Source organism: Pteropus alecto, unplaced genomic scaffold (assembly GCF_000325575.1).
Source record: "Pteropus alecto unplaced genomic scaffold, ASM32557v1 scaffold204, whole genome shotgun sequence".
Lineage (NCBI taxonomy): Eukaryota > Metazoa > Chordata > Mammalia > Chiroptera > Pteropodidae > Pteropus > Pteropus alecto.
Window position 1 is genome coordinate 1,101,110 of NW_006435766.1, and position 24,238 is coordinate 1,125,347.

At 38.9% G+C, this 24,238-nt stretch overlaps 1 protein-coding gene across 1 annotated transcript in view; it reads right to left on the reverse strand.

Annotated features, from left to right (window-relative positions):
• The window catches only part of PARD3 (par-3 family cell polarity regulator), a gene marked incomplete at its 5' end in the record, with an annotated part of 511,767 nt that overhangs the window by 179,841 nt on the left and 307,688 nt on the right, over positions 1-24,238 (reverse strand). Inside the window, one exon of the mRNA XM_025046412.1 lies at positions 11,142-11,370. Coding sequence (XP_024902180.1) covers positions 11,142-11,370 — 229 coding nt within the window. The remainder of the gene's footprint in view (positions 1-11,141; positions 11,371-24,238) is intronic.

A 24,238-nucleotide genomic window follows, 5' to 3' on the forward strand; every position in this document is an offset into this window, starting at 1 on the left:
GGGTGTAGGAACACGGCCTTAGAGGTAGGTGCCCCAGTACTCTGAATCCAGAAGTGGGTTCAGCATGGCTCCACCACTGGCCCACTGTGTGAACTTGGTAATTAGTTTACCTCTCTGAACATTTGTGTTTCATTTCTTCATCCATAAAATGGGGCTAAAAGAGCACCTACCATAGGGTTATTATAGGGTTATTGAAAATAACATTCTTAGCAGACTGTCCAGCAGTACTAACATTCAGTGAATGCTGAATCCCACCAGTGGTATCGGTGGGAGGACGCCACCTGAGGAATGCCCTTCTCCTTAGTGAAGTCCTAATCACCAGCATGTCACCCAACATGGTCAGAAACGTAGACTAAGCAGTGACAATGGATAACCTTACCAATCAGTTGGAAGAGCAGAAATGGACAAACCCAAACACAGAAAGCAGGGATATTCTGCAGTTAGCGTCAGTTTAGTTCAAAGTCTGTTTCTTTGTGTGGATAGAGAATGCAAAATCAGTTCTTTATTTTATATTTTTAAGAACTGGAATTGTTATATAACCTACGAGAGAGAGAGAGAGAGAGAGAGAGAGAGAGAGAGAGAGAGAGAGAGAGAAAAGGGAAGGAGAGGGTGAGAAATTATGTTTTCAATATAGAAGAAATGCAAGTTGTATTTTAAGAACTACAGATGTTATGAGAAAAGAAACTAAGGAGGGGAGGTTGTCCCCACCCCACTCAAGCCACACCTAAGAATTGGGACTCCAGGTCCCAGGGGTAAGGGGGGCCCCAGGTGCTCAGCAGTGTCTACACTGGGCTGGTGGGAAGAACAAGAAAGCTCCAGAGTAGCACCCACGGGTGAGGCAGTCTGTAAACTGCCCTGGCTGTGGCCTTCAGAGGGAGGAGGGGTCTTCCCAGCCCTTCTCCAGGCAGCGGCTGCTCAGAAAGCTTGTGAAGGGGAAAGCCAAGGTCCCGACTTCTTTTAGGGACAGACTCTTGCACCATCTCCCGGAGCCTGACACTTTGAGGCTCAGGAAGACATTAACAGGGCAATTTTAACACATCTTCCTTGCTTGACTCCATGACCCTTCAATGATACAACTCTCAGCCTGAACGTTGGCAATTGCCCAAAATGAAGAATTTAATTTAGAAATCATAACCTTCTTTGCAAATCTGCTGTAATAATAAAAAAAATTAAGCCATTTATGGCTACTAAGAGCAGAGAAAATGGTAATTTCAATAACTAACCAAAGAACATGATGTAAATCTATGGAGCACGACAAGGCCTGCTCTCCAGGAGCTTCTTCCTCAGTCACAGGCTACCTTCGAAAGTGACATCATCTTTCAAAGACGAGAACAAATACCAGCACTGCCCTGGTATGATGACTTGTTATAATTTGCAAAATTACTCCCGGTAGAAATAAATTCCTCACATACTCTGCCTGCCTCTGACTGTAGAAAATTTTCATTTATTTATTCACTTGCTTGGCAAACATTGATCTTAGTCTGGATTTCGCTAGAAGCTGAACCTGAGATAGGGCTTCAGGCCAGTGGTTTAATGGAAGCTGCAAGAAACACTGGGAGGTAAGTGGAGATGTCATAGGAGAGAAGGCAGCCCCGGAGGGTTCCCTAGCCCGTCACCACTGTAGGCAAGGAGAGCTCCAACCCACAGGCTGATGCTGGACGGGGGAGGAGGAAACACAGGGCCGCTCAGCCTGTGACACACGCAGGCATCTTCAGGACTATTACACTGCACGCTCTAGTGTTAGGTCTGGGGTAGGGCCCATGGGTCTGCATTTCTGACAGGTGCCAGGTGCTGCCATGCTCCTTGTCCACGCTTTCAGGGCAAAGGGTAAAGAGTTATACTTTAGTGTTAGATTCTCAAGGGCTATGGGACTGGAGTACTTTTACACCTGACTTCTTGGGTCACATTAGTTGAGGGCTGCTCTGAGGAGGTGTTATTCTGGGCACTTCAGGCAGTCCTGCGCAGAGAAGCGAAGCTTCTTTCCAAGGCTCTGGGGAGGCCTTGGGCAGAGGCAGGAACTGGCTGCTGGAAGTTGGGGGATGCAGTGAAGGGTGCGTGTGACTCGGCATCTGTTACGTTACTGGGTACTGACCGTGGACCAGGCAGGGTGCCAGGGGTACAGCAGGGATAAAACTTACTAGGAACCCAAGTAAGTGGGATGTAGCATGTGTTAGGTGCTGGCAAATGCGAAGGAGAAAAATAATGCCAGAAAGTGGGATAGGAAGGGCCAAGGTGGAAGGGGGCACAGTCTGCAATGTTAGATTGACACTCTGAGAGGCTGACATTGGAGAAAAGATGTTGAAGGTGCAAAAGAGAACCTGTTGCTATCTGAGAAAAGACCTTTCTGGGTAGAGGGATGAGCAAAGACAAAGGCTCTACTGTACAGGTCCCCAACGTCTTTGGCACCAGGGACCAGAGCTCCTGTGAGAATCTAACACCTGACAATCTGAGGTGGAGCTGAGGCGGTGATGCTAGCACTGGGGAGCGGCTGCAAATACAGATGAAGCTTCGCTCGCTCGCCCCCTGCTCACCTCCTGCTTTGCGGCCCAGTTCCTAGTAGGCCATGAACAGATACCCCATGGCCTGGGGGCTTGGGAACCTCTGTTCTAGTGGACCCGGCAGATTCAGAAAAGAGGAAGCCAGTGTTGCTACAGTGAAGTTGGCAAAGGAAAGAGTAGAAGGAATGGGGTCAGAGAAGTTGGGGGATGGGGGCAAGTCCTTTAAGATCCAATAGGTGACTCTCGGGATTTCAGCTTTTACTTTGAGTGACTCCGAAGGCTACTGGGGAGTTGAAGAGAGGAGAGAAACGCTGTGACTTCTAGCTGAGGAGTTAAGAAGATACTGTGTGAAAGCAAGGAAAAGAGTTGGAAGACTCTTTCCAAAAACCAGGAAGAGAGAGAGGATGAGGACGTCAACGCTGGACCACGGCGGCAGGAGCATGGGTACGGAACAGTGCTACGGCTAGAGATATGTGTTGAAAACAGATCAAAAGGGCTTTGGAATCAAAACATCAATAAATTAAATGTGAAGTGTAAAGAAAAAACAGGAGTCAAGGATTACTACAAGGTTTTGGACCTAAACAGCTGAAAACCAAAACAAAAACAAAACAGCTGCTATTATCTGAGCAAGGGAAGACTGAGAGGAGAAGTTCTGGGCAAACAATCTGGAACTGAGCCTGAGCATGTTAAGTTTCAGAAGCCTGGGCGACATCTGAGTGAACATGTCAAGAGAAGGCAGGATCCATAAATCTAGAGCAAAGCGGACACTCAAAGCAGATGTGAATCTGGGAGTCATCTGCCCATAGACTGCATTTAGAGCGCTGAGGCTCAGTTTATTAAAATCCTGTGTTACTGAGAAGAGAAAGAGAGAAAGGGACTATGGAGGGAGCGCAGGGACACTCCAATATCTGGAGAACAGAGCCTGCCACAGACTTGGCAAAGGAGAAGGAAACAGAGCAGGCAGAGCGGGAGGGGAGACCTGGCAAGGGCAACCTCGGAGAAGAGTGAGAATCACTGTGCCAAGTGCGCGTGCAGTCCCGGGGCGAGGGGAGGAGGCACGGGGCAGACTACCATAACGGGGCCATGCGTGCCCTGGCTGAGAGTAGGTTTTGTGGAGCAAAGGATGATGAAGGTCTCACTGAAGGGAGTTTAGGAGAGAACAAGAAATGGAGACAGCAAGTAACAAATGTATCCAGGGTTTGCTCTGAAGACTGGAAGAGAAAGTGAGGTGACACTTGGAACCTTTCTCTAAGATGGAAGAAATAACAGCCTAGTGTAGGACAAAGTGAATGATCCAGTAGAAAAGGGCAATCACTGATGATGGGGTGAGAGAAGAAAGAATTGTGGGAGCGAAGTACTAGGAAGGGCAAGGGAGGATCAGAACGGCGTTAGGTGGCTTGGCCTTAGTGGAGAGCATGGGTGGCTCGTCCACCCTGAAACAAAATGTTAAGTATTAAGGTTAAAAGGAGACATGGTTATTTCACTGTGATATGGAATTTAATTTAATTTTAGTCTTCTGTTTCTAAATTGGCTATTATTAAACATAGGTCAGAAGCAAACCATCCTACATTCACTTATGAAAGAGGTCACCTCCCTAGTGAATTCTTTAAAAGACTGTTTGGAAGGATCAATTACCTTTATAGAATAATGTGTGGCTTGATAAAAATACACTTAGAAATAACATGTACTGATCCATTATTTTTAATGTAAAAAAGATAGAGACTCTAATGGTAACAAATAAAAAACATCAGATATAATATTTCCGAAATATGATGTAGTAAATGTCATTAGCTGAGGCTGTCTTCTCAAACATTTTCCAATGGTGTGATAGTATTTATTTACCCGTGTTATTAGAGAGTGAATAGTCACTAGCCTTCAATTTTCACATCAATTGTAGAAAAAAAGATTCCATTTTCTACCCGGTCTGGAATTGAAATTGACTTAGCATCTCAGAACTGTCAAAAATTTCTTTTACGAAAAGGTTTGCTTTACAGAGACTATAAAGTAGGTGTCATCCTTGACACTTGCATTCTATATTCATGCTGCAGGTCTATGGAGAAGAAACATTAAAAAACGTCAGAAAGGTCTTAGAAAGGCCTGGCTGTCATGCTTTGTGCCTCTTCTGGCTTCCTTTGCAGTCAGCTTCAGTGCAGTAGGTGTCAGAGGCTCTCTACTTAAAACTGCTAACAAGGAAAAGAAATACTCAAAGAATATGATGTCAGCTACCTTAGAAATTGTCTTTGTCAACAGGTCAGTCTGACACTTATTTTCCTGTGTTGAAAACGGGAACTTCTGCTTCCATTCAAATTAAAAGAAGCATACATTAAGTCTTTCGGATTTACAAATTTGGAACTTATTCCAAGGAAACCTCCCAATATGTGTATTTATAGAACAGAGTTGTTCTCTGTCCAGATGACAAACAAGAAAACAAATAAAATTATGTGAAATTGCTCTTTTCAAGTTCTTCCTTTTCCATGACAAAGTATTGCTCCTGTGTTTCATTTAGATGGGAACAGTTTTTTCACATATTTATTTTAATTGCATTCCCTGAATAACCAGCAGGTTGCACCAGATGCCATTTTAATTTTAACAACGTGAAAATGGTCACATTAGTTCGCACGGCGATTAGGTCTCAGTCACAAAAACTACAGGTCCTAATATTACCGATACGAATGAATAAACAGTGTTCTGTGTGCCTCCTTCTTATTATATAAGTGAGAGCTTTTGCTTGGCGGGGATGGGGGTGGGCGTGGGACAGCAGGCTGCTATCATATCGGAGCAGAGGGAAATCCTCGTCATGGCACACGACTCAGTTCCACAATACGCTTTATTAAGTGGTTTTCTTTTTCCTCACATTTATTTTTAAGTGGGATGCAATTCTAACATTTTAGCTAAATACAGTCTTTATCTGAAACTCTGAAGGCCATGAAGAATGAAGACTAATTCTCACAGGCAGAAATCTTCATTCTAAAGCAAGGGCGGTGTGAGGGCCACCTGGACCAATACTTGGATTTGTGATTAGAGATTACTTGGCCAGGCAGACACTTTCCAGAAACATTTTTATAAAATAGTATGCCCTCACTCCTTGTGGTCTTAGCAAATCTCAGGATTACTGGCCAAAGTATCTCTACTTTTTTTCCACTGAAAGAACTTGCAGTTCAGCCATTCCGATGCAAAGATACTTATTTTCCTAACCCCTCATTTTTTTGCCTAAACTCGGTAACCCATGAAAGTACTAAACTTTGCCCAAAAGTTACTTTCAAACTGGCCCACTTGATCATCAACTGTTGGGTGACTATCCCGATGGACATACCCCATTGCCCTTGAACTGTTAATCTGCCACCTGCCTGTGTTCCTAGCCACACCAAACCAAACTGGTACCTCGCATAATCTTGAATACATTGATTCTAACATCCAATTGGTGTGTGCTGATGATTTCTGAATACGCCAGCAGCTAGGACTATGGTTTTCCACTATTAAAAGGGGCTAATAAAAAAATGTTAGGAAAAAACACTTCTTTGCCTTTTCAAGCAGTAATTTAAACCCCCAAGCTTGAAATCAAGATCAAAAAGTTCCAAATTGATTAATATACAAATTACTAAACCATCGAAACTGCTGATGTCGTAAACAAAATTCGTCAACAGCCACTAAGAATTCATTAAAAGTAAATTTATTGTTTTTTTTTTTTAAAAAACAACTGTGCAATATGTGCTTCTCAAGCCATTTTTGAATCTGGTTTGTTGTTCATCTCTTCTCAGGCTTCAGTTTGGCAAGGCTAAACGAGAAACACGGTACAGACACACAGTTAGTACGTACAGGTAAGGGGAGAAGCGATAGTCAATTGTTTGTTATTCTCTCAAAAGCCTAAAAGGTGTAATCCAACTACAATATTAAGTTTTAAAACCTGATCGTATTCACTGTGTCCTGAAAACTATTATATTCTAAAATGGGAAAGATAGCAGTATATCTGATTTCAACCAAACAAGGTTTCAAACTAAATTATCTATTTCCTCTTACAGAACTGAATAAAACAATGCTGCAGGGACTCAGGTCATCATTTTAAATGTAATTGGAGGATTCGATTTTAATGGTAATTTTGCAACATTATTTTTGCTTTAGCTTTTCATAGCAATAGGCTCTCAGCTATGGACAACAGCACAAATAAATCTGAGACATGCACAATAAGGTCAGTTCTAAGAACCTTCAGCTTTAGAGTGCATACGATTTCAGGACATTCAGATGATAATAATCCTTATTTTTCAGGCAAAATAATATCAAATTGTACTTACTCCAGGGCTGAAAGTAGAGGAATACATAATTTTGAATGCTTACTATCTGAGAATACTGACCTAAATACAGGATTTTCTTATCCTATTGATTATTTCAATTTGGAGATGGAAACTAGGGCAAAAACATGTTGTTTAATAATGGTATTTGTTTAAAAATGAACACATTTAAGACATCAAACAATAGATTTCTCTCCTAAAGTACAGACTTAGTTTCCTCTTTAATGACAATTTCAGACTACTGCAGAATTCTCAGAACCATTTTAGACTATTAAATTTGAATAGCCAAACATCTGAGAATCAAAACATATACGAAGACTCAAAATTTCAGACCCTCTCTCTGCTCTGCACTTTATACTCAGAATGATTATATTAACAAGTCACGTTTACCTGTTTCGTAAGCACACACAGGTTTCTTAGATACAGAGCCATTTTAATTAAGGCAACAGGAGCTCCGTATATGCAAAAGATGTCATACGTACAAGGAGAAATTCATACAAACATGATGCACTTTATATTTGTTATTTGATTCCTTCTAGATGTAAAACTTGCATTAAGGCAAGTTTGTACTTCATGTACTCCATAATTTATAAACAGAGTGAGTCATATGATTCACAACATTCTTTCCTAGAGCTGTTTATCAATAATTAAAGTATCTTTGAGACTACCATTCTATATGTGAAAGAGAAAACCAAGTCATTTGTATACATCAATGAATTAAAAAATACCTACTCAATGTGCCATGATTCCCTGTGGAGGGATTTAAAAAATGTGTTTCATCTATTTGGTCCTCATTAAACTTGACCAAAAATCACAGACACCTTATAGGGGTAGGAATAGAGCGTGTGGGGGTTTTACATATGTGTGGTGGGGGGTAGAGTGGGAGGAAGAAGAGCCAGTGAGCCTATCTGTGAAGGAAAACATATTATTACTTCCTTATGCATCTGAAAATAAAAAGCTCATATGCCTAGAAAGTTAAACTCCCAATAGCTAATGTCCCTTACTCTTAGCCTTTTCTTTCTGTCATCTGAACCAAAAAAACCCAAAAAAAACAAACAAAAAAAACAAATAGAAACAAAATCATAACAACACACACACACACACACACACACACACACACACACACACACACACACATATCCCTGCTTGGTACTTCAGGCCAACATTGGGCAGCTATACTTGAATTTCTTTACACTATTCTAAGAAATGTATATGTACATACACATTTTTATTAAGCTATTTAAAAGCAACCCTGCTACGGAAAACACATCCTCTTTAAAAAACAAAGAGAAAGGAAGCAATTAATTTTAAAATCTTACTATGTTCTCTGTTATTAAAAAAATAAACATAAAAGAATCTACTCGAGAGTCTATTAGTCTCAAATAATTAGATTTAGTAGGTATGGAAGGCAGTTAAAAAATGTTTTGAAAAATCTAACAATTTTTTAAGAGTTTTCTCAAATACTAAAGATATACAATAATGGTATGAAGGAATGATTAAGAGCCAACAGTAAAACAAACAAAATTATTCTAAACTCATATGCAAGGAGCAGTATTTGGCAAGCTGCGATCTTTTCCCAAAGGGATGGAGCACTGGTCTGCAATCAAACAGAAAACAGCCACAATCGAGGGAACTAAACAGGATGCTACAACTCCGCTTAAGAGGTATTTACATTCTCCATGAGGGGAGAAGAGTATGCCACTCCCAAATATGCCCTTTTATAGATATTATTTTAAGCTGGTTATTTTTAAGACATGAAAGACTCAAGAAGAAACTGTGACCTTGCCCCTAACTGCCTAAAAGAATTCAGATAGAGGACTTGCTCCAGGAAGGCAGCTATCATCATAGATAACTGTAGTTTAATATGAACTAGGTATGACACATAGGAAGGAACTTGGCAAGGCCCCTTAGATCAAAGTTTTCTCTGTGTCCCACTGCTAAAGACAGTAGGTCTCCCATTCTTAGGGAACCCCATACATACGTAATAAATTTGGTCATTTTCTCCTGTTAATCTGTCTCATTTTAATTTGATTATTTGTCCATTCAGAAGAACTTAGAAGGGTAGGATAAAATTTATTTTCCTCCCCCACGATGGTGTGTTGCTCTCCTGAGAGAAAAAGCTCAGTTTTATGGAATTCATACACTTCCATGGTGTCTGTACTCCCAACATGGCTGATCTTGAGCTAGCAGCATGATGTCACTGAAGGTGGAGCTGGGAAGAGCTTCACACCAGTGTACATGGCATTGCACCATGCCAATAGTCGGTGTAAATAACCTCAGAAGCAGAGATCATAGTAAATATAATAAAATCATTAAGAAGTGATGAATTGTGAGTATTTTATAGAACTTATTTAATTTTTAGTAATGGTTATGTTTAACAACTTGTTGGCATAATTCTAAAAACTGAACAACTGGCTTTCATAGAAAAACCTTCAGCCCCTGCACCTAAACACAGAAGCTGATTTTCAAGAATACATAGGCCTCCTGTGAAGCTATAGATGGGTCAACTTCATCACAAAGCTGGCTTTCACTACAGGTTATAGGTACAGGCTATAGAATTTTATCTAGAAAAACATCGTTTGTATTTTACGTAACTTTTAGCAAAAAGGGGATTGTGTTATGTTATACTTCAGGGGCCCTTTGAAAAAATATACATTTCCCCACAGCCCCCACACTCTCCAACCATCTGGCCCCCAAAAGAAAACTACCAAAAGGCCTCCCTTCTGGAGCTGTAAGTTATAGAAAAATAATTTATAATTAAAATAATTTCTAAACTAAAAATTTGCTTATTTTCTATTCCATAAGAAGAACAGAGAGCTGTATCAGATAAAGATAAACGTTGGCTGATGGATGAAAATTAACCAGCCATTAGCTTTCCGTAAGATTTCAGGAGAAACCCTGGAAATGAGACTGGGCTCTAAGTCAGAGGTGTAAGTCTCGAGGCAGGCTTAGTCCCCTTCATACTGTCTAATTTATAGGCAATAATAGTATACACTCTTCAAATTTTAATTGATGGACAACGGCCTTGTTTCTGTGTGTTATGTAGGTGCCAGTGTTTTGAGCTGTCAATTTGCATATAAGGAATGAAAAGACCCCTGGCTAACACAGAAACAAATAAAGTGGCAATTAGAGCAATTTCACCCTATAAGTATCCTTGGACATGGAATATAATGAAGAAAGATGATCTGACCGAAAACACATTCAGAAGGATCAGTATGTAAACAAGAAAACTCTAATGTAAAACTATGACAATCCCGATATCTGAAGCGCTGGAAATGCAAATTCAATCATACTTAAATGAAAGCGACACTGCTAACAGGCCAGGCACTGTGCTCTCCCTATCTACAGTTTACTTCTTCCATGCACTTGACCTAATCAGACATCTATGGAACACATCTGTTGTGTTGTGTAGCCTACAGGCTGGGCCATGGGTTCGTGACTTGGCAGGCTTGGCTTATCTATAGCTCCCTCAGTTGCTGAGGCCATCAGCACCATAAGTCAAGAAATTCTGCAAAAAATAAAAACTCACATTTGCACTTAAAAAAAGTAAAAAGGGAGGGCTGTGTTATGCAGGATAACTACTTTTTGAAGAGTTAAGTGGCCATGCTCTGTGTTTTCAAATTTAAACAATCATCTTGATATGTTTAGGGGTCTAATTTATAGAACAATCAAGTAATCTTTTACATGTCCCATTAAATACCCGAATATTATAAATCACCTTAGATGAACATTTATGGGAGAGTTTTAGTGCAACTTCTGAGCAACTTGTCACTTTTATTGTGTAGCAATGATTTGTAAAAAATGATATGCTAAGTAATCCTAGAGTATAATTTAGGGACACAAAAACTGCTGTCAGGAAACAGCCAGAGACTATGTTTAATGAAATCTTTACAGATGAAATAATAAGTATTAAATTAATCAACACCGCCTAATTGAAGCTCGGTTTGTAACATTTTTTATTAGACTTGTTATTAATGAACCTTTAAATGCTACCACTAACTTGAGCTCTCTGTTAAATTTAAATAATGAACCATTGTTCACACTCACAAAAGAACAAACACTGCTTTAATAGCCCTTTGTCTCAATGGGGCTGTTACTCTTAGGCATAGCTAAGATATAGACTCGTCCCTCCTTCTTCTCCACAGTTATTTACATGGTTGGCAAGACATCATTTTTAAGGCTGCTAATATGGTCTGAAATAATGAAAGTGAACACCTTAAGCGAGTAAAAATGCAGTAACCAGGACTGAAATTAGAAAGAATTTTGGTTGACCTCAAAGATCATGTTTTCAAACCTGTGTTTTTAGTATTCACACATATGCTGAAGGATGACCTGCTTCGAGATGGCAGCAACTTACCTGAACATGTCTCCCAGGCCCTTCAGCATCCCCTTCTTGGCTTTCATTTTATCCTTTTCCTTATCTCTGTCTTTCTTCTTCTCTTTTCCAGTTTTATCCTTTCTCCCAGTCTTATCACCTTTCTCTTGGTTTCCATTTATTTGCCTCTCCAGAGAATGTGAAGGCTGGTCACTGGCTGTGGACACGGACTCTCTCCCTGATCTTGAACTTTCTTCTGTGTCTTCTTCCACTTGAAAGAGGGAGAAAAAAGGATAAGGAATGCAATGAACCAAAGGAACAAAAATAAAGAAGCTAAAATAAGTGTGAGTATTTGATTTTCCCACATTTTCTGCTGTATGGCCCTGCCAACAACATGGGTTGCAATGCTGTTCACTTTTGAGTAGAATTGGAACGGACTCTGTGATGTGGACGATTACCGTGCATGTGCGTGTTCCTATGTGAAGATGAGGTCAGAGGAGCAGCATCCCAGCGGGGTGCCGATGCACTCGGGGTAACACCTTCCTTGACACATAGTATGTACTGCTGGGGGGATTGGCTGGCCCTTATCACACAGCACAGACTCCTCAGGGTCTTGTCTACCACATTTGCAAAATGAAAATAAGCAGCCACTCCCCATATGCAACCTCTCTTCCGGGGTAAGGATGAAGCGGACACACTCTGGCCCCTCACTGATATGTTAAACTACGCCATTCACTAGCAGGCACAAAGACTCGTTTCCTCGGGCTCCCAGATATGTCCATGTGTGATTTCTGCACACAGAGGACTGGACCTTCACAGCCTCTGCAACTTTTCTATATATTGTCACTACATAAAGCCAACACCATAAACAGATGGTACTACATGTTCTAATCCTAAATAATTGTGCATGGCAGTCTACACAATGGCAGGTGAACAGAGGTGGATAGAGCCATAAAAATGTGTGATTCAGTAACCTCACACAGAGTTGAACTTTGCAGATCAAAGCTCTGCTTAGCAATAATAATATTCCATCCTTTGAACCAACATTTCATAAACATATGGTCCAAGGGCACTTCAATACCCCAAACTGTTTGCATTTGAAAGAATGACAAGTAACTAGAGTGGGTTTCCACCTACCAAAAGAACTTTAAGAATTTCTATATTAAGTAGGAAGCAAAAGATGTGCATATTAACAGCCATTCTCATAAATCTTTTCTGAGACTAACTGCCTAAGGTTTTCTGACAAATATAATAAGATTTATTGGGGCTTCGAGTTACCCGCTGAATTCTGAGGTAATTGTTTTTTCTGCATCAACAAATAAAGTATGAATCAGTATTTTTTAGAGTGTTCTAATATAGAACCAACTAGAAAAGTTAGGCCTCTTCCCAATCTTTCACAAAGAATTGATCTCTAAATCAAATTAATACATCTTCAAGGGAAATTCAGTCTTGCCTCTCTACTGGCAAGGGGCACTTGAGTTAGCAATATACAATATTAAGAGTATAATAAGACATGTTCGAACATCTCAATATCTCATTCTTCTACTATTCAGTCCTTATACATCTGAGAAGAGACTATCAGTGTCATGGCCACAGCCAAGTAATACATTTTTTTAAAATGCCAGCTATTTACCATAATACTCAAAAAATGTGTAGAATTCTTTTTGTTGACACATTTGATTAAAAACATGAGCCAACATATTTCCCATCCCAGCAGGTCAGACCCTAGGTCCAGCCAAAGAGGAACAATATCACCATATCCAAATCCAGATGGTACTATGAAGGTCATTCAGATTGACTTCTTCCATGACTTGCTGAGGAAACAGAAAGGTCTGGGGCCAGCACACACCCAGTCTGGGGCTCTTTCTACGATTATATTCTTGTACAGTTGTACTTTAGCAAGACCTTCATGCATGTCTTTGATCAACTCTGTGATTGCCAGATTCCACCCCTGTCATAGTGTGTATTTTTGCAATCTATAATCCAGGCACTACACAGTCTGCTCAGAAGATAATTCCAGCAATCTGCAATATATTTCAGAAACTTGTTGTCAATCCTTTGTGGTCATTTAATGCTGTGACTTGTGGCTCATATTGATGAAATCACTCAAGAAGCTAGATCAAACATGCAACAACTCGAGATGGGCGAGCAACCATAGAAATGACATTAGAAAGGCTGACCTCCCTCTGTACTGGGTTATCCAACTGTGAGCCACTCTCTTCCTCCAAGAGACATGGTAGATTTTTAAAAACTTGCTTCTCTTCCTATCTGTCAATTAATCTATAAATAGGAATTTTGTACGTTTCCTGGAAGGAGCCAGTTACAATTTTCAGATGGCCACTGCTAGTGAAAATGTGTAGCCTTGCAAATAAATGCTGAGTTAAGGCTATAAGTTTTTGTGGTCTACACAAAAAGGAATATCCTGGCCTACTGTCCCAAGGGCTTGCTAATTATGTGAGGCCTTTTCAAATGACAACCCCTCAAGAGAATGTAAACAGAGCTTTGACAGTGTTGTAGCATCTTCTCAGTACCATTGACATGGTTGTGATCCATCTGATTGCCAACCACTGCTTCAACCCTTTGGGAAAAAGGTGTGGCCGCAACTTTAAGATAAGAGACCAAATCATTATAAAACAGTTCTCAAATGTTCTTGGGAGCTACAAACCTAAGTTTCTTAGTATACTTGAGTTAAACAGATGGATATTAACGGATTTTCTAAAATTCTGAACATGCAAAACGACTTTTACCTATACTTCCATAGCTCTTTGTACAAACTTTTATGATTGCATTTCTCATATGATATGATTAAATGTCTGTCTCCCTTACTCTAAGCTTCTAAAATGAGGAAAGCTGGGCAGACAGCAGCTGCTCATAAATGGCTGTTTAATGAAAGATTACTGGTAAACCTGACTCATTACTATATCCCAACCAAACAAGCATTAATGCAATCTTTGGGTAGCACCATGTTTCTAGTTTCAGAAAAATGCCTACTCTCCTCTAATCAAGCCTGAAAAAACCAGCCGCATCCCAACTACAGTAACACCAGGAAGGCCCACTGTATAATTGACCCTTGAACAATGCGGGAGTTAGGGGTACCGATCCCCACACAGTTGAAAATTTGCATATAACTTTAGATTCCCCCAAAACTTAACTACTAATAAGCCTACTGTTGATTGGAAGCCTTACCGATTAACATAAACAGTCAATAGATACTTCGTATACTGTATTTTTTATTTATTATTTTACAATAAAATAAGCTGTGTTCTTACAATAAAATTCGTATAAGTAATTTTTTAAGATAAACTAAAGGAAATGTCATAAATAAAATTGTAAGAGAAAATACACTTACAGTACTTATTTATTGAAAAATATCTGTGGGTAAGTAGACTTGTACAATTCAAACCCGTGTTGTTCAAGGGTCAACTGTACTTGGTTTAGCTCTAAATAGTTTCTGGTATATTTTTATGGTATTATTGTTAGTGCTATGTGTATCATCTAATAGATTTTACAACCCTCTCCAAATCTCTGAAACTATAAACAAAAAAACGAGCCCAATAAATGTAAATGACTTAGTCTTCCACAGCAACCATTATCATAAATCATGAATGGAAGTATAAGTAGCGATTCTGCTAGTTTTCTGCCTAATAGTTTTGGCAGAAGTACAAGGGGCATATGTCTGCTCTTGGCTCGGTAACAGAATAAAGGCAGAGCCTTCACAACTAACTATACGCTGAAGTCACATTTGTTGCCAATTCTTTTCATATTCACAATAATTTTTCTGGTGTATATAATACAACTTATTTTCTAAATTGGGTAAAAGAGAAAATTAGTATTAAATCATTTATTAACTTCGGGTTTTGAAACCTCGTTTTATAAAATAAAAAATTCTAGCTCAGATTCCTGCCCCAAGCAAGTGGACTATTTAAGATAATACCTGCACATCTGAGAATTCTTTATGCTTAATTTGAACATTCTAATTTAGATACTACATTATCCCAGATATTCTTCTGGGGGTGTACTGATTTAACTAATCCCTTTGAATGCCAACTAATTAAAAATATTTAGCAATATGTGGTTTCATATGTACAAACATAAGATGTTCTTTTAAAGGATCACATTATATATGCTTCAAACTCTAAAATTATTTGATAGAAAAAAATTAGAATATCTCATTTTACCCTATCCCCATGCAAGATTAATGTGTTTTTTAAAACCTGAAATAAATTGATTACACCCACTTAGTTTTAAAACCAAACTTTGTACATTAAATAGTAGCTTTATAATAAGGTACATAAAATATTTTTATTCCTTTAAAGTAATAAAAAAAATCGTATAAGTAATTTTTTAAGTGAAAAAAGTTACTAGTAATACACTAGCAGTAAATGGCTTGATCTATTGTGTTCATACAGTAAATTACAATGCAAGAACTAATCATAAGTCTACATTTAGATAATTTGCTATTTTAAATGGTATATAAATTTCACATTTTCTTCTCTTTAATTTTGCTCATCTTGACAGATTATCTGCTTTCCTTCTGCAGACAGCCTACACAAAGAAAGATGATTATCTTCTTCCAAACAAATAGGAATTTCTATTTTTGACTAACATTTATCCCTATTTTAACCTCCTCTATGCAATGAACTATCAGCTACTTTCCCATGTGATTACTTATAAAGGCAGATATTCTCAAGTTTCTCTTTTTAAAGAAGGTATAGCGTGAAGCTGCTTATTTTTCTTTAATGTAGCACAGTCATTCTGCAATTAAGACATACCTAATTACCATGTTTTCAACAAATGCAAATGTAGTTCAATTAAAATTCTAGTCCATGTTACAAATTAAGCTATTCAATCCTGCAAGGTATCATGTTAGGACTGGGTCACCAAGAAATTTGGAAAAATTGGACCCTTACATGTTAATGATTATGGAGAAAACGATTTTAGGTTTCAATTGAAATTTAAAATTCTGTAGCTTATGCCATAAATAAATACTTCTGTCTAATAATCACAAACATTTTATTGTCAAAAGTTGACTCTAAGCCCCTTGGTCATTAGTCCCACACCCATCCACCCCGCTCCTGCCTTGAGAAGCAATGCTACCGCTGATCTCTGCTGGTTGCTTGTCCAAAATCCACTTCTCCTTTTCTTCTTCCTAATGGAACTCTGGTTGGGTTCAGAAACATAACCTAGCTCCAAAGGGTGAATTAAGTTTACATAACCTACGAGTGCCTACTCCTGTTGACTTATTAGGCCATTGTTGTTAGTTCCAGAATGTCCCCATCAGACTAAATGGACATATTCCATGCTTGGGAAGATGGCTCACTTTCTTCTGTAGTATATAAATGAGAAAGTAAAATGCTCCTGAGCCCTGCAATTACCTTCTGGACAAGCTTAATTGTGGACAGTGCAGCCAAAGGGGCAGAAAGATGTTGCGTATTTATTTTATAACAAGGGCCCCCAAGCCCCAGGCTGCAGACCCACTACCAGTCTGTGGCCAGTTAGGAACCGGGCCGCATAGCAGGAGGTAAGTGGCGGGCAAAGCTTCACCTACATTTGCAGCCACTCCCTAGCACTAGCATCACCGCCTCAGCTCTACCTCAGATCATCAGGCATTAGATTCTCATAGGAGCATCGGTCCCTGGTGCCAAACAGGTTGGGGACTGCTGTAACATAACACCACTAGGCTGTAAAATTAATAACCCCGGAAACAGCCCAACTCTAGAATTCAGTTATGTAAGACAGTGTATTTTCTGATTGCTTGAGATGGTCTGAGTTGGATTTTCTATTAAATGCAGATGAAAGTATCCTAATAGTTACCTTGTACAAATCAGACTTTAGAGCAGCTATGGAATATCTACAGTGCTATATGTCACAAGTGTAAGATTTAGCAGTCAATGTCATTCTAGGTAGCTCTGATGATTTTACCAGAATGAAAGGATTTGTCCAGACTTGTTACCAGAATTAAATGAATTGTTCGACAGGTATAAACAGAGGAATACCAAAAAAAAAAACAAAAAATGATAATATTACTTATTCATAAGTATGAGTAAACAAGTACTCACCTCTGTGGGCACAGCACAAAGAAGTGCCGTTAAATATATTTGTTGAGTGAATGACAGAATGGTTGAACAAATACCAAACCATGTGAAAAACTATCCTTTACTGCTTCTTATTTATAAAGAATTATCTCCTCCCCCTAGTATTAGAAATACCTAACGAAAGAAACAAATGCTCTCGAGTAACTTACAATTAACTGTGGAAGACAAAGGATTAAACATAATAATTGCACACAGCGTGATTCAGTCTTCAGAATCTACTTAAAACATAACTTAAAAAGAGTAAATTGAAACAAGACATTAATAATAGAAAATTTCAGTAGACTTAGTGAATCCACTGACCACTATCAACTTCTATTGATTAATGTTAAGTAAAATGCAATGTAATAAAGGCAAGTGAGAAATGGACTCCTACACATTGCAAAGGCCTGGATAGAATTTGAGAACTTTGGTGACTAAATATGATTTTTGTTTCTTAGCTGAATATTCTGACTTTGGAAGAAGAGGAAGAAAGATGTAGAAAATGAACAGCTAGTGATACAGATGGTGCTGAATAACAGGATCTGCTTTTCTGGACTCTGACTTTTAACATTAGAATGATGAGCTCTTGGCAATGGAAAAACTTAGTTTTTTTGGAACACTTAAAAAAAAAAAACCTACACATACAAAGCTGTCATGAAACATGTAGAACTAAGAAGCTTTTATACTGAAATGTGGGGTGGGAATAATAACTTATAAGATGAAGAACCAAAAGATGAGCATTTATCAGTGGCATGACAGAATAGGTTTCAGCAACTGGAGGAAAGTTAGAAAGATGATTCCTAAGACACTCAATTCTAAAACTACGCTTAGTTCATTAAAAAAATTTTTTTTAAACTCTCAATTCATGTTGGAGTGAGGAGTAGGTGGGAGGACAAAAACAGTAAGATTACTCTTCTAAAAAAATTTAACACTTATTACCAAAATCCATTCTTCATTTCTATTCTACATTCTAAATTTCTCTTTAATGCTCCCTCCAAATGAAACAAGTAGAATGCTCGTGAAGGTATTGGTACAATGCCACCCTCATCGCTCCACACTTCCCAAGAGAAAGCCACAGAGCAAGTACAATGAAGTTCATACCCTTAATTTTCTGAACCCTGCAAATTTGCTTTTGGTGTCCAACTGATTTTTATATTCAGATGATGATCAGCAATGGATAGTGTTTCCAGTTCATGAGGACAATGTGTAATGAAGCCAAAGGCTTTCCTTTCAACAGACCGAAAGGACGGGTTATATAATCAAAATGATAGCACTACTGTTGAAATTGCCACTAAAATTTTATTTTAATCAAGGAGTGAGCTTGGTGTCAAATGTATGTTTTAACAATATACAAAATATTACTGATAGTGTCAAGAAAAGACATTCCGGTCCATTGCTATGACCCTTCAAGTAGAAAAAAACAAAACAAAAAAACAAAATAAATAATAAAAACATGCAAATGTGAAAATCGTGAATGGCTAGCATTTTGCTATTTATTGAGAATTTAAAATGACTATTCCCCTAAAAGCCAGTGTTCTTAACTCTCGTGCTACACAATCCATATGGGGCACCCACAAAAATTTGTTAATGTTAAAAAAATTGCTTTATACTAAAAAGTCTCAGACACATTAGAGCTTTAAGAAGTGAAGGGAAAACCAGATTTAAAAAAGTTTCTTTAAGAAGGAAAAAGTCGAATACAGACATGAAAGGGTAGAGGGAAAGTTAGGGGGCAGTAGGAAGACATGTCTCACCGAGAGTGCGTGGTCTGGGCAAGAACACACACAGAAGCTTGGGGGACTGTGAGAATGCGAACGTGATTACAGAACTTACTCAGCAAATTCAGAGACAGTATGACCAGTTAGGAGACTCTAACAATAACTTCAGAGAGTAAATAATGAAGTTTTGGGCTAGATTAGACAGAAGAAGTGGAATTAGGAGATTTCTTGAGAAAAATAAAGAAAGCTTGGTAATGGAATGATTATACAGTGAGATGATAATTCTTAGTTTTGGAGCCTGGAAGTGCTAATGAGAAAAATCACATCATCATCATCCATCTTTGTGTGTGAGATGCTAAGCATGTAAATGCAGTTTCTTCCTTCCCTCTGGCATTGCCAAGGATCATCACTCACCTGGATTCTTGCATTAATATCATATAACTGATCTGCTGGCCACCAACACTGCTACTTCCATCCCATCCTCGATAACCCGCCCTCTGTCCCGGGGCCCCAGCGATCGTCATTCTTTTACTTGAAATTCTTCAAATGCTCTTTAAGGTCCTTAGTGTAAAATACAAATAATTTAAACTAGGCTGTCAGTGATCCGTTCTCTGCTAATATCTTAAATGTCATTCCTCACTATGTTTTCACCTGCACTATAACCATCAACCTAACAGAAGTATGGCAGTCCAGAGACAGTCCCCATTCCGCGTTTCATGTGTTCCTTTCCCAGCTAAGACCACTCAGCAACAGCACTCCTCTCAGCTATCGCTCCCCCCAGCTCCCTCTCCACTCCAATTCTGCACAAGCTGAGTGGGTGCTGCACCCTTCGGCATCATGGTAACCTGTATACCACAATGGCCCTTAACTACGCTGCTTCTCAGGTGTCAGTTTCTCTCTCCACTGGTTGAACCACCCCCTGACCCCTTAGGAACCTACCACCTAAATATCAGATTTTAGGCACCACAATTCATTAATAGACACTTACAAAGTTTAAAGTAGTTTTAGTGTAATGGGTGTTTCCATTTGTAAGTTTAATATTCTAGAAAAATCACAGGATTGAGAATTAGAAGGTATGTATTCTATGATTCAGTTCCTAAGTATGATCTTGGTCAACTACTTAAATACTTACTTCTCATTAGGAAAATGCTTAAAATAAGGAGTCTATAATTCAAATACTTCAGATGTGACTTTTCATTGTACTTTTGGCTTCAGTTACTTTTCACATAGCAAAAGGAATGTAAGAAACAGCTTCAGCTACTTCGCATGCTTACACACATACTGCATTCAGAATTTTTCTAAAATTAATCAAAGCTGCTTTCCTTAAACTGCAGGTGATATTTAAGTATACAAATTTGTATAGAAGGATAGAGAGGTTACTCTTATTCCTAGCATTTCAGAAAAAATATTTTTGTAGATCAATATCCAATTATTCTTTGAAATAGTAATGAAATAAGGAATCTTTGACAAAGTTCTTTGACCTTGAAACCCATGTCCTGAATTCTATCACATACTTACTATAATCTGCTTAACAAAATTAGACTTCATTTGTATTATTTTTGCTCAAATAGGTAGTAATGAAAAGTGGCTAGAAGTGAGCAGAATGCTAAGAGTAGAAAATCTGATATTAAATGCAATATGCTATTCTGTAGCTAAAAAAGAATAATTCCCCTGGAATCTCTATTAGCTGATTTACCAACATAAAGTTAATTTCTTCAAATCTCATACTGCTAACTGAAGTTATGCAAATTGTAGAGCAATGCTTTTTCTTATCTCCTAACAAAAGTACTATAAGAAAGCAGCAAGCTACTCAAAAGCAATTCGTCTCTATTTTTAAGGCATACAGGTTTTCACATTTAAAATTCTAAACTAAGATATATATTAAAACCAATAGGTACAATTAATAGGATAGTGTTTGGTTTCGTTGTGTTTCGCCTCCTTGACCCCAACAAAAAGCTGTTACTGAATTGATAGTGAGGTTTACAATTTGGCAACTTTTAATTGAGGAAAAATGGAACTATATATTTTTCAAAAAGAAAACAAAGAAATGTTACTGCATGCATTTTCTTGGTAGCTACAGAAACTGATTTATTATGGGGGATATAGAAGCCACTTGCTGAGAGCCAGGCAGGGTATGTAATTTGCATAGAAGAGGGAGCAGATTGTAGATGCCCTGACCTGTCAAACACAGGTAGGGCCTTGGAGATAATGGGTCCCAGAGTACAAAGCTCCATCTTGATCCAGACAGACACACAACATGGAGAGGCCAGATGGATTAAATGAGAGACAAAAATGCTGGCTTCTGCCATCTCCACAGGAAGAACGTAAGTGTTACAGAAGATGACAGATACCAGATACCACATGGATCCTGCCCCAGTCTCTTGGCCCTGAGTGTTGTGCCAATGCCATGATTTCAACTCTGCTGAGACGAGGCAAGCCTGCTCAGAGCATGAACTACAGCCACTGGGGAGGTGCTCACTCTGAGTGACAAGAGCAATCAACCCTGCCCATGCCTAAGGGTCTTACTTGTAAAGAGGAAAAGGGCTCAGTGAGGGGAGAAAACAGGTAACTCTGGCCTCCCCACCAGGACTTGGCTCCCCCCTTACGCAGCTTTTCCACGACAGCCTCCTCCGCACCCCAGAGCTTCTAAGGTGCACTGGCTGCATCCTTACGAAATGTCCCGGGTTGCAGAAAATGGTCTGCTGAGACACTGCTCCTCTCTTCAGAGCCATGTTCAATAGTGATCCAGCATTTTCTCTGCAACAGGCGCTGTAGCTGAGTCTCACCACAGAACAAGAAAGCAGCTCTGGCAGAGTCCGGCAGAGCACAGAAAACACCAGGGCGCTGGACACACAGCAAGGGACCATACCACGAAGACGGGGATGTAGGAGCACAACCAGGAACAAGAGCACAGATTCTGGGAAGGCACAACGACCATGCCATGAGGATCTGCAAACTGACTCTGAAAACGATGCATCTGAGGAAACTAAAGAAAGGGCTAACTGAGCCACCTTCTTTCTCCTGACTGGAGCCATAAAACACCTTTCTGTCTCTAGTCACACGTAAAGGTGACAGTCAAATGACCACCAGCGGTAACACAAGCCTTGACAGACCTTTTTTTTTTTTTAGAAAAACAAGGAGTTTGCTGAGGTATTGGGATCTAATACACACAGGTCCAGTGTGGGACACGAATAGGAACAGCGAAATGTCATGACCATCCCGCTTACTGCGCACCAAAAGTGTCTCTCTCTCTCCCTCTCTCACCTTCTCTCCCCTCCACTTTGTCCCTTTCAGGCACACGATGGTGCTAGTTATGCAGACACTCACTTACAGATATAAACTGAATCTTGATTTGCCAAGCCCTGTGCCTGGTTATGCAGTAATAAAACAGTCATGGTGGTATCTTCCTTCGTGGACCTTACAGAGGTACGAAAGGGTAGCAGGCAGGATTTAGGCAGGTAACTGAATGGGTGTACCGACAATCATGGAATGTGAAAACTAGAAGGGACCTCAGAAACTATCTAACCCAGAGCTTTTCAAACTTTTTATGAATAACACAGCAAACAACCCCTTTCCTTAAAACAAAAACTCACAAAGAACCACAATGTATTAAATGTGATTTAAAAAGCCCACAATTGTTAATGCAGAGCAGTCGTGACAGCAGCGGGCAGAGTGAAGCTAGTGGCCTTTGCAGAGTCGCACTTGCTCAGCCTCCCATTTGCTTCCTGATACCCCCCAAACCAGTAAGACACCCCTAGTCCTGACCAGACATCACCATACACAATCTGAAAATCAATGACCTAGTTGCCCAAATCTTTGGTTTTACAAATGAGAAAATTAAAGCTCAAGGATTTTAAGTGGTTTGACCAAAATCCCACATTGGTTAGAAAATGTGGACTAAGATGAAAGTCATCTAAATTCCAGTTCGGTGCGTGCTCCACTCTATCAATTCAATTTCAACAATTCAAACTGCAAAAAATTTGAAATGTATAATAGCTGCCTTTCTTTTGCCATATTTAAAGTTAATCAGACTGGTCTAAAAATAAATAATAAAATCAGAACTTCGTAAAACAGTATTTTGTGGTTGTAGATGCTCGTGATGCTCTCATGTCACAAATGTCATTGCCAGCTCCTGTCCAGAATATTACTTTTGGTTCAGAAATTGTAACTTGTCTATTTAATTGTTTTTGTTTTCTTTTGCCTTGAAGATAGTTGTTTCAATAAGTTTTAATACGATATACTTAAATCTGTTATTTCCAATTTAAAAAGGAAAATAAATGTCTATAGGGAAATATTTAGATGTCCACATTGATGGAAAACTCTGGAGGCTGTCCCTAGAGAATTAAGAACATGCCCTATATTGGTAAGGATTGCATCCCCTGTTGCATTTGAAAAGAGTAACATATGTGAAAAAAACTATTTTGTAAGGAAATTTAAATAACATTTTAATAAGAATAAGAAAAAGGTTCAGGAGCATTACAAATTATAGATGCTTAAAAAAACAAATACTGAGGGGCCAGAGGACTATATCTCTTATGAAATATACACCCAGGACAGACAGAGGCAACATCTGTGAGTGACAGGGCTTCTACTCTAGAATACCTGCATAAATATCTAGTATACCTGCACAAATATTGGTTAAGGTGGCAAGGAACCATGGATACAATGGGAGAAATCTCAAGAGGGTTGAAAGCTCTTATGACTCAGGATGTTGGAGACCAGGCTTGGCAGCAAAAATAGGAAATATGTTCTTCATCTGGCAAGAATAGGCAGCATGTATTTGAAATCACTGGCTGGATGTAGCGAAAATTTAGATGGAGAGTTGGGAGGGGGAGGAGGTGTAGCAATCTTCTCATTAAGTTTTGCTTTGCATGTTATATTATGGCAGCAATATTCATCTTCCCAAACACATTATATGCGATAGGCAAAAATTATATAATTTTGCTTTAAATCTGCCTAGAATGTGATTTTTATTTTAAACTCTTTTTCCCCACCACAATTCTCCTCAAGTGTGTGAGTGAGAAGTAGTACACCCAAAAGTTAAATTGTCAGTAATTTACAATCCATTTAAATTATCTCTGGTCTCTGCTTTAACCTCAAGCTGCAGTGTCTACAGTTTTTCTTCTAATGGTTAGATGCATAAAGTCACATTTGAAGTTAAAAAACTAAAATGTAAATTAGTAGTTATAAACAATAATAAGCTAATCAATACTTTTTACTATTATAACTCCTAAGTCCTTTCTTTTCTAAGTAAATAGACTAGTAGAGTTTTTCCTTTATTTTCAAATTGAATGGTGATATTTATACCATGAATGTTTAATAGATAACTCTTTGAAGCATACATTTGTAC